Source organism: Myodes glareolus, chromosome 14 (genome assembly GCF_982192425.1).
Source record: "Myodes glareolus chromosome 14, mMyoGla1.1, whole genome shotgun sequence".
In the NCBI taxonomy this organism is placed as follows: Eukaryota; Metazoa; Chordata; class Mammalia; order Rodentia; family Cricetidae; genus Myodes; species Myodes glareolus.
In genome coordinates this window covers 44,738,182-44,754,845 of record NC_142039.1, presented here as the reverse complement: position 1 = coordinate 44,754,845, position 16,664 = coordinate 44,738,182, and the positions used below count along the sequence as shown (strand labels likewise).

At 36.0% G+C, this 16,664-nt stretch overlaps 1 protein-coding gene across 1 annotated transcript; it reads right to left on the bottom strand.

The window, feature by feature from the left end:
- Nucleotides 1-8,545: 8,545 nt before the first annotated feature.
- LOC125396339 (prolactin-3C1-like) lies at nt 8,546-15,191 on the bottom strand. Its single transcript, XM_087896696.1, has 5 exons — nt 15,161-15,191; nt 13,637-13,794; nt 12,119-12,202; nt 10,074-10,253; nt 8,546-8,734 (listed from the first exon to the last, which is right to left on the bottom strand). The coding sequence occupies exons 1-5, from the start codon at nt 15,189-15,191 to the stop codon at nt 8,546-8,548; spliced, it is 642 nt and encodes a 213-aa protein (XP_087752822.1).
- Nucleotides 15,192-16,664: the final 1,473 nt, after the last annotated feature.

Here is a 16,664-nt window from a genome sequence, read left to right as displayed (position 1 = left end):
AATATATTTACTAGGATGATGCAAGTGAGCAGACACACCCCTAATCCATTGTGATACAAGTAATAATAGTTTCTTCCTTATGGAATGGGGATGATCAAATTGGATCATTTGCTCTCCTGTTCTCAATAAGTTCTATTTCTCCATTTCAAAAGCTAATCATTTTGAGTTGATATATTTATTTTTTGGAAAGCATCCCATGAACTGGAAGATGTTTTGGATCCAGTGCCCATAAAATCTGTAGCACTGTCCCCATTTACACTCATGTCAATGAAGACAAAAAAAGGCTGTAGGCATTACCATGAGTCTCCAGAGAAGAAAAGTTCCCCTACAAAATCAGAGATCTCCAAATTGATCAAGTAATCATATTCTAAAACTTTCTTCTCGGTTCTTCCCGTCACTCTAGGTGAGGCATGTTCAAACATCAGTTCGTGTAGAGTCAGCATCAGTGACACCAAAGAAGCTATTATATCCAGACTGAGGACTCACTACTTCACTGGTAGTGCTTATGTAGAAGAGCATTGATGAAGACCAACTTAAGGAGCATGACTGAGTCAAAAACAGCTACTTCTCTCAGAAGTTCCACCATAGTGTGTGCTCACATTCAAGAACATTGCTTACCCGAGTACTGCCTTTGGTCAAGTTTTCAACTCAGATATAAGATGTGTGTATAATATGTCATATATATTGTAAAGGCATACATACTTGTGTGCATACATACATATATACTTGAAAAACTGTACTCAGTGCCAAGAAGAATTGGGGTGACTGAAGTAGTCTTTTGTCCTGTTAAGTGTTATGTTTCTAATACTTCAGGGAGAATTAACATCCTCTTGACTTTTACCACACTCCCACCTCTGTACGTGTTAGTCTGCATTTTGCAATAGTATATCTTGGGTTGAAGCTGCTTTGGAAATCACTAGTGTCATCTCCATTCCCTGATGAGTTGCAGTCATGGGCCAGAAGGAAAACAATGACTATTTCCAAAAACCATGTCTCTAGTTCATGGTGTTATATGCTTTCTGTCACGTCTTCTACACTGTTCCTGAGTGTTTCAGGAGGCAATACATGCACTCAATTCTCATTTGAGTTTTGGACCATCATATCAAAAGAATAGTCATTTATTCTCTGAAGTTAAACCAAACTTAATTTTTTTTTGTCAGTAATGTCAAACAACCCATCACAAAATAGGTAAAAGTTCCATAAATCTATAATAATAATAAAAATGTTTTTAAGGCAGTTTTACAGATCAACAATCTGAACATAGCCTCCTTAGTGAAGACTATGACCATCTCAGGCATTGATTTTGCCCTGTATTGCAAATCATAAGTGGAGTTTTTTCCCCCCTTTGTTTCTTTGAGGCAGTGTTTCTCTGTGTAACTGACTGTCCTCGAACTTGCTTCATAGACCAGACTGGACTTGAACTCACAGAGATCCACCTGCCTCTGCCTCCCACATACTGGGATTAAAGCCGTGGGCAACCCACCATAACCTGACTCCCACGTGAATCTGTACCTTCGTTTTCCAATGGCCACATCAGAGGAACAGCAGCTGGTCATTAACATCAGGAGATCTTCCTACCATAATTAAAGGCACTGATGGGTGAATCTTAGGGCTTTGACCCCAGAATGGCTTTTTCTATTGCTGTCATTTGTTGGCACCATTTGGAGTCCTGGTCTCCAGCTGCTTTTCCCTGTCTTTGATCTTGACTTCTGATTTGAGTTACTGAAAGCAGTGTCAAAGTTGTTTACCCGCTCTGCTTCACAAGTACGTGTTGCCTTGACCTTGAGGATCAGAGGATAAGGTTGGCCCACCTGACTGTTGGGTATATAAGCCTCTGTGGTGCTATTGAATAAAGGGCTTCTTACCAGTGACTAGAGGTCCATGTCTCTGTCTCTCTGTCTGTGTGTCTTTGTGTGTTTCTATCTCCAGCCCCTTGCCTGAAGCTCGCGAACTGTATGGTAGCACATAGAGCACAGACATGTCTTGTGTGCTGCAGTCATTGCATGCTTGCCAATGCCGTTTGGGGCCATTCCCGCTGCCTTTGATGTAGTGTTATTATCTCATGGAAATACCTCATTTTACGGAGCATTTTTACCTGTGGATTATTATGAAGATGATTTTCTCTTAAGCTGTACTGTTTAACTGAGGCAATGATTTTATACAATAATAATGGTAGCTTAAATAGAATTTTGATGATTGAGGGTTTTAAATAAATATGGTAAGGGATTTGAAAGATGTTAGTTTAGCGGGATATAGATAAATGCAGGCTATGGTGTTGTTCTCACCCTGATACAGCAGGAGAATAGAAAATAAGAACAAAGAAGAGTCACACAGCTAAGAATTATGAATTTCTCTGGAGAAGCCATCTAGACTGTGGCTTAGGTTAATGATTAAGAAAATTAACTGAGTCTCAGAAGCTAAGATAACTCAAGTCTTTTTATCTTAATGTTAGCAGATGTGTTCATGGGTTTCAGTGTGCGTCACAACTAAAAAAAAATTAAAAAATGACTGATGATTGGTTACAATGTCTTAATGGTTTTAAGGTAGAACATTTTGGGAAACAACTTAAAGTTTGTAAAGACATACTGATAATAGTTGAATAAGGGACTCATTGAGGTCAGAGAATAAGAACAATGGCAACCTGACTATTGCTCACTGGCAGTGTATCTTTTTTGCTAGGATGGGTTGGTGATCAAGGGTGGATATTTCTGCCTTCAGCTTCCCTATTAAACATAAGAACTTTTGCCGAGCGGTTGTGGTGCATGCGTTTAATCCCAGCACTTGGGAGGCAGAGGCAGGCAGATCTTTGGGAGTTTGAGGCCAGTCTGGTCTACAAGAGCTAGTTCTGGGACAGGCACCAAAGATACAGAGAAACTTCTCTCAAAAAAATAAAATAAAATAAAAACTGTTCATGAGTGGGTAGGCACTCTGATGATTTAAAATAGAACTGATTGTTTTTCATGTTTAAAAGCTTTGACTTGTCTTTCTTATAAGATTACCTTCTGAGATAAATAGTAAATTAAGTGATCCTTTTTTTAACCACAAAATGCAACCTTCCAACAAAAGAACTGACTGAGAAAAATATCTTACGTGCTTACACTCTGTTAATCTATATCATGTTGCTTGGACATGAACATGTATGAGTTGTTGGAACAACTTGTTTTTTTTTTACCTGTAATGTATAAAATATTTAATCATGTAAGGGGTATGGAAAACATGCTTATTTTACTTGTATTGATTGTAATAATTTAACTAAAAATAGATTGTAATCACTTTATAATTTTTATAATTCTTGAGAGATTTTGCTATGGGATATAAGCTGTAAGAAAAAAAATTAAGAAATAACAGAAGGGAAACATCAGAGTAGAACAGAAAGGAATATAGTAGAACTAGCAACAAAGAAATAATAAAATAAAGTACTAAGCTTTGGATCTCAGAATATTTTTCATGTGTCTCTCTGTCTGTCTGTCTGTCCAGTAGCTTGCCTGCTGTGCAGCTCCTCTTCAGTTTCTCTCACCTGGCAAAAGCTTGCCAGGTGTCAGACACTAGGTGAGATCCTGACATGTTGGAGATTTGGAGGTGTGTGTGTGTGTGTATGTGTGTGTGTGCGTGTTATTCTCTTTTGCTACCCCCAGAGAATTAAGCTTTACTCCCTCAGATAGAAAAGTCAAGTTGAGTGATTAGTTTGCCTACTCCATGGATCCTCCTCAACCCCTGAGCAGCTGAATGCTGGACCTTACAGCAGTAATATACAAAGTTGACTATAAATATAAATCAGGACATTGCTATCACCATAACTATTTGATTAAATTTTACTAGTGAACACATTATCTGAGTTGCTGATTGTTTTACCGTCTAGCAGTGTACTAACAACCATGGAAATTTCCCCTTAAACCACTCGCCATCTTTTCACAGCATAAAAGTTTTTCCATATGTGGGAGCTTCAAGATCACAACATAGTCAGGATTGTTTTAATGATGCTGAACCAAAGTATAAAATTTCTTCAGTCACATTTAGTCATTTCGTTCTGGTATGAATCTAACAGTGTACACAGATTACAAATGATGTATGCTTCAATTTTTCAACACTCATAGGACAAACTGACCATAGACACAGGGCCTTAACTGAAGAAACCTGTAAATGCCACACTTGGATTTTCTTATGTATGTTGCACACCTTTGTACAAATATTTCAACTACTTCACTCTTAATAAAATTATCTCTTTCTACTCAAGATGATTTATTAAATCACTATACATTATAAAAATGGTATATCATGGAAAGCTTATAGATATTGGCCATCTTCCTTACAGAAAAAAAAATTATCATTGAGATCGAGCAATTGTGAGAGCACAAAGTAAACTTAAACAGAGTCTGATGCAGAACAAAAGTTCCAAGACTTATCAAAGATTCAGACAACTTTATTATCTCTGCCTGGATGATAGAACTTACTCCATTTCATCATAAATTATCCACCATCACACTGCCCAAGTCTCAGTTTTCTTATCTTTGCATCTTGAATGGTGCTAGCATTCTGAGTAAACTAAACCAGTTGAGATTGTGCACAGACCATTAAGGGGCCAGGTCTCAGAGCATATTCTGTCATGCTGTACTTACTGCCTCACAATGCTCCTTATGTGTTTTGATAAGAACTACATGAGTCTAGTGACTACAGATTGTTTACAGACCCAAACTATTTTCTCAAAGAGCCCATGTAGGAGTCAACAACTTACCCTATCATACTCCCATTTCCCAAAAATGTCACAAGATTGCCTTACATTCGACTACAAAGAAATCTCCCAAGATATGGTTTGAACAGCTTATATAAAGCTCGTTCACCTTCTATAAACTTACTTCAAGGAAAGAAGTACAACCTCTACTCTAATGGAGGAATAATTGTCCACTATTAGGAACTGCTTGATTTTGAAACAAATATTGTACTTTTTGCCTTCTAATGGCCTCTTATGTCATTCAATCCTGTCCCCATTACAGACCATCTTGAGTGATTTAATGCTCTTATCAGCAAAAGCTTCGCCTACTGTAACTACAACCTGTTGTTGAGTTCTAGTGAGGGAAGTATATTATGAACACAGACAGTGTAGCTCACCCTGTAGCTATCAGACTGTCATCTTTTTATTTATCAAGTTGTCATCTTTTCCTAATAAATTTTATTGTGTTCATGAAGCATTGGGCAAACCTGTAAAAGAGACAAGATGCTTCCATTTTCTATGTATCAAATGAAAGAACTCTTCAAATCCAGGATATGTGAGTTTCTTATATCCTACAAAGTATATCCATAATAGAGAACAGAAACCACCTGAAGCCTATATTCCCAAAGACTGGGAAAAGGACTGAAAATCTGACTCACTCTCAGACTTAGACATGGTCTAGACTGTATCTTATAGATTTTTCTAGATTACAAGATGGCATGGATGAAAGGAGAATATTATACTTTTCTCTCTCCTCTAGTTTAGTCAAAAGGTAAAGAAACAAGCCAATTTCTTTTCATCAATACTTTTATTCATTGTACACAAAACAGAGAAATTCATACTATGGATTTATGGATCCACTTGTGAATAGTTTTGGCACAATCAACAACCAAGATAACTCATAGCCAAATTTTCATTTGTTTGGAAAACAGGGGATTCCTAGCTGCTGGTAATGTTTCCCTGGTGTTCTATTGAAAAGATGGCTACCAATTCTACACAAGTCGATATTGGATAAATAGATAAAATTAAGAGGGGATCCTTTGGTTTTGACAGGATCTAAAATATTTCTGTTTCTCTCTTCTCTCTCCCCCATCCCATCTTTTCTGTGATTGTGTTGTATGTGTGTGGGGGTATGTGTATGTATGCAGAATTATAGAAGTCAGAAATTAGCCTGGATATCATTCTAGGAATATACTTGACCTTATTTGAAAAAGCCTATCTCCTTGACTTAAATCTTTCAGTTAGGCTAAGTCTGTTTGCCCCTGATACAGGAACCTTGCAAAGCCTGTCTCCTTTGTGAGGTGTCTAATGCTTGCCACATGCTAGGCATCTTTACTTCAGTTTTTGGTACAAACATTAGGAAAATGTCTTACTTACTGTATATAAACTATTACTCTTATTTGTAAAAAAGCTATTTTTAATATCATGATTAAGAAATATCTTATTAAACTTTCTATGTGTTGACTTTGGTTTGTATTAGTATCTTACAGGAATTTCAAAAGTATAAATATGGAACTAGAAAATACTATTTTGAATGAAGTAGCCCAGTCTCAGACAGGTTAATTCCCCATGTTCTCTCTCATTTGCATATTCTAGCTCCAAATCTTCAGATAAAGGTAAATATCTCAATCTTCTTCAAAAAAGAACATTTTTTTTTCTAGCATGGGTTAATTACAGAAAGCACACCTAAACAAATGCAGAAATCAAATGGCCCTGGGATTCTCAGCTCCAAATAGCACATCTACAACACAATTCCTGAAACCAAGGCTCAGGAAATAAGGCAGCAGAGGGAGTGCTAAGAATGTAAGAGTCACAAGACCATAAAGTCAGCTGGGATTTGAAGTCTTCTACTACTTCAGGAATCTTACACTCCTGAATTCTCAACATCATGTCTGCTTAGACAAGACCTGAGCAATTTTAGCAATATTTTGCATTCCAATATAGATGGGGGAAATCTCATAGAGTTCACTTCTACATGAAGAACTACAAATGATTAACAAGTAGAGACAGAAAGAGAACTTGTTTTACCCAAGGACTAACCCACTGATTGTTTTTCTAATACCAAGTTGTCAGCCCTAAAAACATATATATTCAGGAAACACTGAATAAACTCAGCAGGTTGTATTTATATGTTGATTCATGTGGAAAAGCAATAACACATAATAACAGGAAGCCCCAAATTTGACAGAGAGATGGAATATCTAACGTGGGAGGGATATTAGAGAGGGTAGAGAGAAATTATATAATTATACTTTAACTATAAAAAAATTAAAAATAAAACGAACTCAAACAAGTTGATCTGGGAAATGGAAATAAAATGAAATAGTTCAATATTTGTATTGATATCAAGCTACTGTGAACCCTGAACCATTATCCCTGTCCTAGAGTTCATTGTGAATATGTCTCGCCTGTACGTACACTGAAGATGAGTGGTATATGGAGACATATGCTTCATTTCATGTTTAGCAATGTTTTTTGCTATATAGTCTTTTAAATAATCTTGGTTTATTGTGAGAAATGGGAGCCTGGTAGATTGATCAGTTACCCACGGGTTGTTTCAGCACAAATTTATAATAATAAAAACCTGTCTGCCAACATGCAGTCAGATGTAGAAACTCTCGGTTCCGTTGGTAGCTAGAGAGGCATTGAGTGCTGCAGAAAAGGTTGGGTCCTGTTCCTTTTCGGCTCCTTATTAAGCGAAACTCCACTTTAACTGCTTCTACCTATTCAGATAACCAGATCATTTCAACAAGGCAGGATCAAGAAACTGACATTCATGAAATGTGGTGATACATTACAACAGTTAAATGCATTAGTATGTCCCATACATATTGTGCAATTAATACTACCCCTTGATGGAAACATTTTTCTTGAGTTACCGAAGGCCTTTAAAAACATTATCTACTACTATTATTATTTATACTTTTCCCAAAGATACTGAATCCAATTACAATGCACACTATCTTTAAACTGGCCTTTGTTTATAAATTTCCATGATACAGTGATGACTTCTATATGGTTAACTGATTTAGAGATTCAGCTGGAAGAACTGTAAAGAAAATAAGAATTGGCAACAAAAACAAAACAAAATAAAATAAAACATCTCAGCGTCAGTGGATATCACAAATAAGGGCAAAGAACTATTAGAGGGCCAGAGCAACCTCACAAAGATGCTTCCTGTGAGGTCACATCTTTTGTACATCATAGGGAAGCTGTTCCCACGAAATGTCAACAATATGGCTATTTAAATGAGACCTGTAAAATGACCCTATCTGACATTCTAACTTGGATGGAGGAAACATCACAAGACCCCACTCCTAGATGAAGAGTTACAGGCAATCAGTAACTGCTGAGGAAAGCAGATTAAGTCTCCAAGAACGATCTTCTTAAAATGCTTTAGGAAAGCTTGAAACATTAGGATATCTAGGGATAGCATAAGACTACATCACTTATACATATGTCCTTGGATCATGAAACTTTTCCCATACAGAGTGGTATGATTTTTCAAAACATATCTGTACATTTCCATCTTAATTCTTCTGATTAATAGATATATCATATTTTTTTTAAAAAGCTAATCTTTACTGACTGCATTTTTTCAGTCATCTTGTTTTCTTTCTAAAGCCTGATGTTTTTGTGAAAATTGTAAAGAAACATTGCAACACTATGCTTCTATTTTATATTATGTGAGCACAAGAAATTGGTAAGTGTTCTCTTCCAAATTGGCATTTATGTGTGTAAATCATATTTTAATTCATAAAAGTAAATCTAGTAGATTAAAATTTTTAAAGCAATGAAGGTCTGGTTTATTCAGCAGCAGATGTCATAGGTCTATACTTAACACTTGTAATTTTTGATGACTCGGCACCTCAGGGTCTTGAGATAACGGTCAACCTTTTTTGTATCCTGGCGGAGGCAGTAGAAGAGTTTATAAAATGCAAAAAGATGAGTGTCTTCATTGGAAGACCTCAATTGTTTTAGTTCTGGCCAGTCAATATAGTCATTTTCTTCAAATCCAGGTTGAATCTAAATATAAAAGGACAGGTATTATGTACTTTGTTGATATAGGTAGTACTTATTCCTTTCATTCATTCATTTGTGTGTGTGTGTGTGTGTGTGTGTGTGTGTGTGTAAGTAAGAGTACAATCATATAGGTGAATTTGCATTTATGGTTATACATTCACATAGAAAACAAAGGTCAATTTTGAAATCAAAACATAACATGTTAAGATGTAAGTATGAAATGTATCTAGATTTCTCCAGCAAAAATCTTCAGCTATGATCTTCCATTTCACCATTTTAGAAATATTACATATAATGTAGTCTGTAGAACAATCTGACATCACTTCATCCCATATTAAAGCTATTTAAAACCTTACGATGAATTCTACTATCCCTTGGATGGATTCTACTATTGATATTTCTTGGTATTTTGTTTCTTTTTAAGAGAATTTGCTTTATTTTTTATCTAGAAACACCAGGGATCTGCTTGCTCCTCCCCAGTGCTCGGGTTGCACAGAAAATTCACACGTCGTCTTTCCTTTATAAGGATTTTGGAAACAAACCCAGGACTTCATATTTGCAAAGAAGGCATTCAAATGTATGACCAATCTCCACAGTCCTGATTCACATTACTTCTAAATTTTAAATGCTTTGCAAGAAAGGGTAAGAGTAGAAAATCAGTCAAAATTGTGTATTTTCAGGTGTCTAAGGGAAGGTTTCAAGTCCTGAATGTATTAGCACATAAAACGAGAAGTGAAATATGTGTTCACAATTTTGGGTGTCCCATTGATCCTAAATGAGGAATATGTATGCAAGGTTATACAGAAGGAGAACCAGCAAATCACTATGTGACTGTAGATTTGGATTTAACCAAAGGACTTTGAAGTGCATGGTGCCAGTTCTCTCACTTTGGAGAATTTTACCGCCCTCAGTACTTTCCTAGTCTTTCCTCCATACTTTAATATGTTCTGGGAAAATGTCCTTATCGCTTTTAACTTTCAACTAAATCTACTTCCCATATTATATATTTTTCCTAAACCTTAGCCATGATGAGCACTTCCTTTAATGAGTTAAGTTACAGGGACACAAACATGACTGTCTTAAGGTCTTCTGAGTTAGGTAGGTGTGCCATTCTGTCCAGGAAAGCTTCTGCCCAAATAACTGTGAAGAACAGCTATTTTCTACTGAGATCACTTATGTGCTGCATTCTCAGTAAGGAACTTTTTGAGGAGTTGGTTTTTATATGTGATTCCCTTATTAGAAAGGTTGTGAACATATTGGAGAGTCTTGAAAATGAAGTTTTTAAAAATTAATTTCTTTTTCACACATGACACGACCAAAGAAATGTGAAGAGATGGCTCACCCTGCTGAGTAAAATTTTTGCTCCCTCCAGAACTTCTTGATTTCCAAAGTTAACCTCTACAACTCTTGCCAGCATACCATCATAGGACCCTAAGTGGGTCAGCGTTGCAGGTGTTAGCAGTTTCAGTGGGTACTTCCAGGTACTCGAAACATTGATGATCACTTTCAGAAGGTCTTCAGTCTAAGCAATCAGATTTTACATTGCATTGAATAAGCAAAACAGCATTGTAGACACATTGTGTGTTTGTGCAAAATCAAAAATTGAAATACTGAGTTTTAAGTAATAAGTTTATTAAAATATTTCTTAGAACATGATGCACATTATATGAATGTGAAATTTAAGCCATTGAAAGATAGTTTGCTAACATAAAACTAATTAGATCTTAATAGTTTTCTAATGACATGTCAAATTAATCATAATTAGTTTTATTGTCTACATGCCATGTGACTTATGGTGAGTTTTTTCTATTTAATTGCATTTCTCGTCTATGATAATGAAAGATTTGCTGGATCTCCAGGATCACCATGATCTGATTGAAACCACAGCAATGCCAGCACTGACAGTGGAAGGTCAACCAAATGGTCTTTACATTAGTGAATTAATTTGCTTGTATAAATGCTCAATGCTGATTTCTGGGTTATTGTAAAATATTTAAAGTTAAATACAGTGAAGAAAACATGCCATTAAGATAGTAATTTTCTGAGTAAACCTTACTCCCTCCCTCTGGCACAGCAACATACTTGTCATTATGTCCAGGAGAAAAAATGAGCCAGCACTGTTTTTCATACCAACCTCAGTGGGTATCACAATGAAATGTGATATGCCCAGTTTATGATCATTGCCAGAATCTTGTTTGAGAGCCATTTCTTATTTCAACTTCTTGCTATTATGTCTTTTAGTTAGTCTCTTGCAATGAAAAGAAGAGTAATGGAAATCAACGCACATGGGAAAGGAAATATGTAAAGGTTATTTAGAAATACAGCAGGCCAAATCATGAAGCCAAAATTAGTTGATGGGAGGATTGTGGCAAGATGATTACTAATGGGAACTGGGATGGATGATGCCCAACTTCACATTCTTGCTTGACATGCAAGGGGTACAATTTGTTTTTAAACTTTCTGAGCTTCAGTTTATTATTTTTCTAATAGTATCTGAAGTTAGAGAAATTTTTGTGTCTAATACACGTATACACTAATACATGTATATACCAATATATTGCTTTTGGAAGTATCTAGAAAAGAAGCTCTGTGTGAATATTCTCTCTTTTCCAACTTTCTTTAATTTCCATTATTACAGTCACACTTTAATGAGAATAGTTGTATGTAGGTGATTGGTGCTATTGATAAAATCATATAGAACACTTATATATATATGAGAAGTATGTATATAAGTTTAGTTTAAATCACAAAAAATTAATTATGAATGGTAGTCAGATGAAGAGATAAAAAAATTATATATTAGAGCTACTGAGCATTGTAAACCCCAGCAAAATACAGTTTATCATGAGATTCGTTACAGAGTATGCAGAGATCCCTTTGTTCAGCTGATTTTCAATTAAGATACAGGGGAAGGTAGATCACTAATGTTGTAATGCATAAATAATGAAACAGAAAAAAGACCAAGGAAGTTTCAAACCTCAAAAATAAACAGCACATTGGTGATTTAAGTAGCCTGCGGACTGACAGAGGTGGAGCCTTTAGAATTACATCATAAACACTACTGTATTTGATTTCTTCCACATAACTATGAATGTAGTTAACCATTAATATCCAATTCAGACCAAAATGTTTAATCCTACTAGCAAGGTGTTGGCTAAGTCTTCTACATGGCAACTTAGGTGTCAGGTATAATGTAAGCTGACATCTGACTTAAAGTGTGTAAGTTACCAAGTGTGTGGTGTCATACTTTTTTGCCTGATCCTTCTTTCCTCATTCCATTAGATCTGAGATTATTGTAACTACACTAGCCCCAGTAATTACATACAGCACAGATAGCCAGAGCACTGCTAAAGTTTATTTGGTAAATATCATGGAGGAAAAGCTTACTTTTTTTGAAGTAGGGATGGAAGTGATGTGGCAGGTGTTGTTTCTACTGTCTCTAAACAATCTTCTCTTGTCTAACTTCTTATCCTGGAGGAAATGAAATGAATGAGTCAAGTCTTTGTAATTTCAGAATAATGAACACATCCATGCAAAGATTATTAATGTATTTGATAAATATTCAATTTTATTACATAAGGACTGCATAAAACTGAAAGAGAGAATAGAAGCAAATACTGCATATTTAACTTTTCTTTCCAATAGATATATAGTTGTATGTGCTGGCTTCACAAACTCTTCTCACCCTCCCACTCTGCTCTTGCTGTTTCCCATTCCCAAAATCATTCTTTTGAAAGAAAGTAATAAATGCTCTAGTCAAAAAACATTTAGTTTTTTAAGTATCAGAAGATCTGTGTTGTGTGGCTCAAATAGTGTCTTTCTATTAATATTTATGAATAATTAGTTTCCTATTGATTCAAAGATGATGGGCTGGTGCTGAAAATTTCTACTGTTTTCTCAAGTAAAATGGAGTTAAAGTTGAACAATACCAACTTCATGGCAAATTGTAATTCAGTTGTGCTAATGGCATCAAATTTCAATGTAAAAATCTGGATACCTTTTAAGAAGCAATCAGCAATGAATGAGGATATAATTCAGCATTTAATGTGATTATATCAATCAGCTGAAGCTTATTTTTACTCGGGTGCTTATTAATTTAAATATATCAATAATAATAATTAGCAAATTTATAAAATATAATGGATTCCTAGCAACAATGCATTTAAAGATTCCATGTGAAGAAGAAGGGATGAAAGAAACACTAATGAGTGAAAAAGACAGTGGGAAGTTATATTCACAACAACTCTACAAACATAGGTTTTATGTTCTTAATTTTGCCCTGTCTTCTTTGTTTACACTGTAGTGACCCACCAAAACAGACAAGAAATGTATTACCAGCATGAAGGAAGGAAAGGCTCCCTTCTGCACCACTACTCTGATTGTAATAGTTACTCACAACTAGAAATCTTAAACAATGTTTCTTGACATTTGCAAGTTTCTGAACTGCTACTTTTGTTGTTGTTGTTGTCCACTTTGCATAGTTGCACAATAGTTTCATTTTATTTTCTCCAAATGACTCCAATGCAGTGTAGTGTTCCTATATTGAATATCTGTAGAGCACTTGCAAAAAAAATGCCCACAGAACCATTCTTCAAACACAACCAGGAAATCACAAATCATAACTCCTCCCTGGCAAAATTTTCTGGACTTAATGTTCAAAGTGGAAGTTCAAAAATGATTATTTTTAAAGATTATTAGAGGAAAAATTGAAAAAAAACATAGCTTTCTTTACAAATCTTTCATGAAACTTCCCATATTTCCTCATCTACACTTTCATAATTGGATTTTCCTATTACACATAAAGCATATTGGTTGAAATTAGATTCGTGACATTATATGGTTAAACGAGTAGAGTTTTCTCACATACACTTTAGGGAAGAATTCTGAAAGAAGTGAGGTACTTACTAAAATTTTATACATTTTTCGAGAAACTGTACGGGTGCGATGTGAAATGGAAAGTAATTTGTAATACAACTCTTCATTGGTCATCTGGTCATCTCTTGTGGAGGTCACATGTTCCCAAAGGAGTAGGCTTGACACCAGCACCAACAGACTCATCCCTGCTATACAGAGAAATGACTATGAGCTGAGGTTTTCAAATATGATTTCAAGAGCTATGCTCTATGGTAAGCACTATCCGTTCTCAGAGTCCTGTGCCAAATCAGTACTGTACAATGAGGTGGGTGTATGCTCCTTCCACTGTGGGAATATAGGGAGGAGATACATCTTCACAGTTCACACCTTGAGAGGTAGGTGATCCTTTTGCTTTGGCAGCTCCAGAGGAGCTTCCTAAACTTGGAAACATTTGAAGCAGAGATGAATCCAAAGCGAGAGTCCTTACATCATCACTATGCATATGTTGATGTCTTGGGAATATAGGTTCATTTTCTGTTTAAAAAAATTAAGTTTATAGATAATTGATATTTCTTTAAAATATCACCGAAAGGTTAAGATGATTGGTATGAACATATTCCTTTTATTCTTATGCTGTTTTATTTTGTATACACCAGAAAGTAAAGAATCAAACTGGCCATTACTGTATATATTATGCTTTGGAACTGAGTATTTATTAAGTTTGAGTTAAGTGAGCAGGCACAGGTCAAAGCCCTTACAAGCCAAATAATATAGATTTCTCTCCTTCTTTTTTCTTCTATGCAGGAGAAGAAATACTTCCAGATGAGATGATGGCTTTTTCTTCTAAAATCTTAAACCTCCAGGGCTTTAAATGTCAGATGGCATCCCCAAGCCACAGACAGCCTGAGGCCCAAACTGGTTGAGGCCTAAGCAAGCATCGTGAGTTTTCTTCTTCTGTATTGGGGGCAATAAGACTATTTAATTTTATAATTTTAATAAAGTCCAAGTTCCACATTTCAGCAACTTGTTAATTTTTTTATTGGCCTACTTATTGTTCTGGAAAATGAATTGTGCATTGCATGATGGTTCAGAGCAAGTACCAGTTAGATACCTACAATATTATCTCTGTTTATTTTCAAGTGAAAACAAAAGACAGTACAAAATGACTTTGACTTTTGTCATGTATACACATAGATAGAGGATTCTCTTAGAGAGCTACTTAGTTCAAGGTCCACTTGTCAATTCCATTCTATTAAATTCTCACCTCCCTGAGAAGCAGTAGTAGCTCATGCTTTTAAGCCCAGCACTCAAGAGCAGAGGAAGGAAGATCTCTGTGAGTTCCGAGTTCCAGGAGAGACTCCAAAGCTACACAGAGAAACCGTGTCTCAAAAAAATCAAAATAAATAAATAAATAAATCTCCTTTGCCTTGAATGTATGTGAGACATGAACACATATCAGCTCTCTGCAGACCACAGCAATGATAGAAGCAAAGAAATGATAATATACAGCCCAATCTGCACCAAGTAACGCACTGGTAAAGCTTGCTTAGAGGACCACAGATGAATGTCACTTACAGGAGCATGGATGAGTCAAGGACAACTGCATCTCTGAGACGTTCCACCACAATGGTGTGGCCTCCAGCTCGGGCAATTGCCTCACCTGAGTGCTTCCTCCTGTCAGGTTTCCACCTCCTATATATACTAGCAGACAGGACGCGAAGCCAAGCAGAGCTTGGTGGGGGGGTGGCAGGGGAGCACAAGGAACAATGTCTATAGCACAGTGAGTCTCTTCCTTCAGGGAGTAGAAATTCTACTTGTACCAGTCTCGCTTCGATGTGGTTTCTTCTGTTTTGATCATGCTATCTCTAGGGTTCAAGTAATTTTGCAAATCATTCTTTGCTCCATAATGACTCATGGTCATTTCTGTCAAGAGTAATGTGCTTGTTCCCTAATAATGTTTTCCTGGGCCAGGGCCTTTGTTCTCTCTGCCATCTTTCAGGTGGTTTAAATATACTCTATTTTCCAGCCTTAAGGTGCCATAACACAGCAACAGTCAGTTATTCTCATGAATGTAACAAAATGTGAATCTATGACAGCAGCCATCAAACATTGTAAAAGATTCCTCTCAACAATGCTGGCCACAGTTCCAGTAACCTATAGGAATAGACATAGATACTTATAAGGTACCTTTTCAGCTACATCACATGCAATTAACAAAAGAAATGATCATACCCTCCTTGGTGGAATATGTTTTTGCACTGTTATAATGTGTGGATTTGGTATTCCAGGGTTGCCTTTTAATCAAATGGGAGAGCAATTGATGGTAACTCAACTGTTATACTAGATTCACTACTGGGTACACTTTCACAGACTCTCTTATGGCTATATCGTGTGGCTGAATGGTACAGCTGCTAAAAATTGCTGCAACAAGGCCATGAGTTCAACTCTAACTGTAAGGCAAGATTTCTAGATTTGTTATTAGTTAGACCTTGACAGATTCCCTTATGACTTTACCATGTAGCTGAATAATATAGTTGTTGACAATTTCTGAGACACAAACAGTGTAATGGGTTTTTGTACCCTGGTACCTCGTGGTGGAAGCTTCTAGATCATTACTAAAGCATGAATTTATCATGTTATTGAACCATGATATACAACTTCTTCAGTATTAAGACCTAAACTATATACTTGTGAAGTGTAACCAACAGCATGTACAGTTACTAGTGTCATGTGCAACCCCTTTCCCCAAACTCATGGAGGAAAAACTAAACTGACAGAAGGCACCGTCATCAGTTTTAATAAACTTCTAAATACAAGGAATGACTTTTCCCATATGTGCTGAGTACCTTCACATAAATTATGTAACTAGCATCTTGTGTTTCCAGATTATTTTTCAAATTAAAAAAATCATGGAAAGCTTAGTCTTATATAACAGAATGTTATCGATGGAAGAAAGTTGTAAGAAAATGCAATTGTAATCAAGATGGAGAATATAGATGGTACAGAGATTTTCACATAACTAACACAAGATGAAAAGGCCTCAAGTCTCATCAAGTACTAAGATTAGCAGTCAATCATC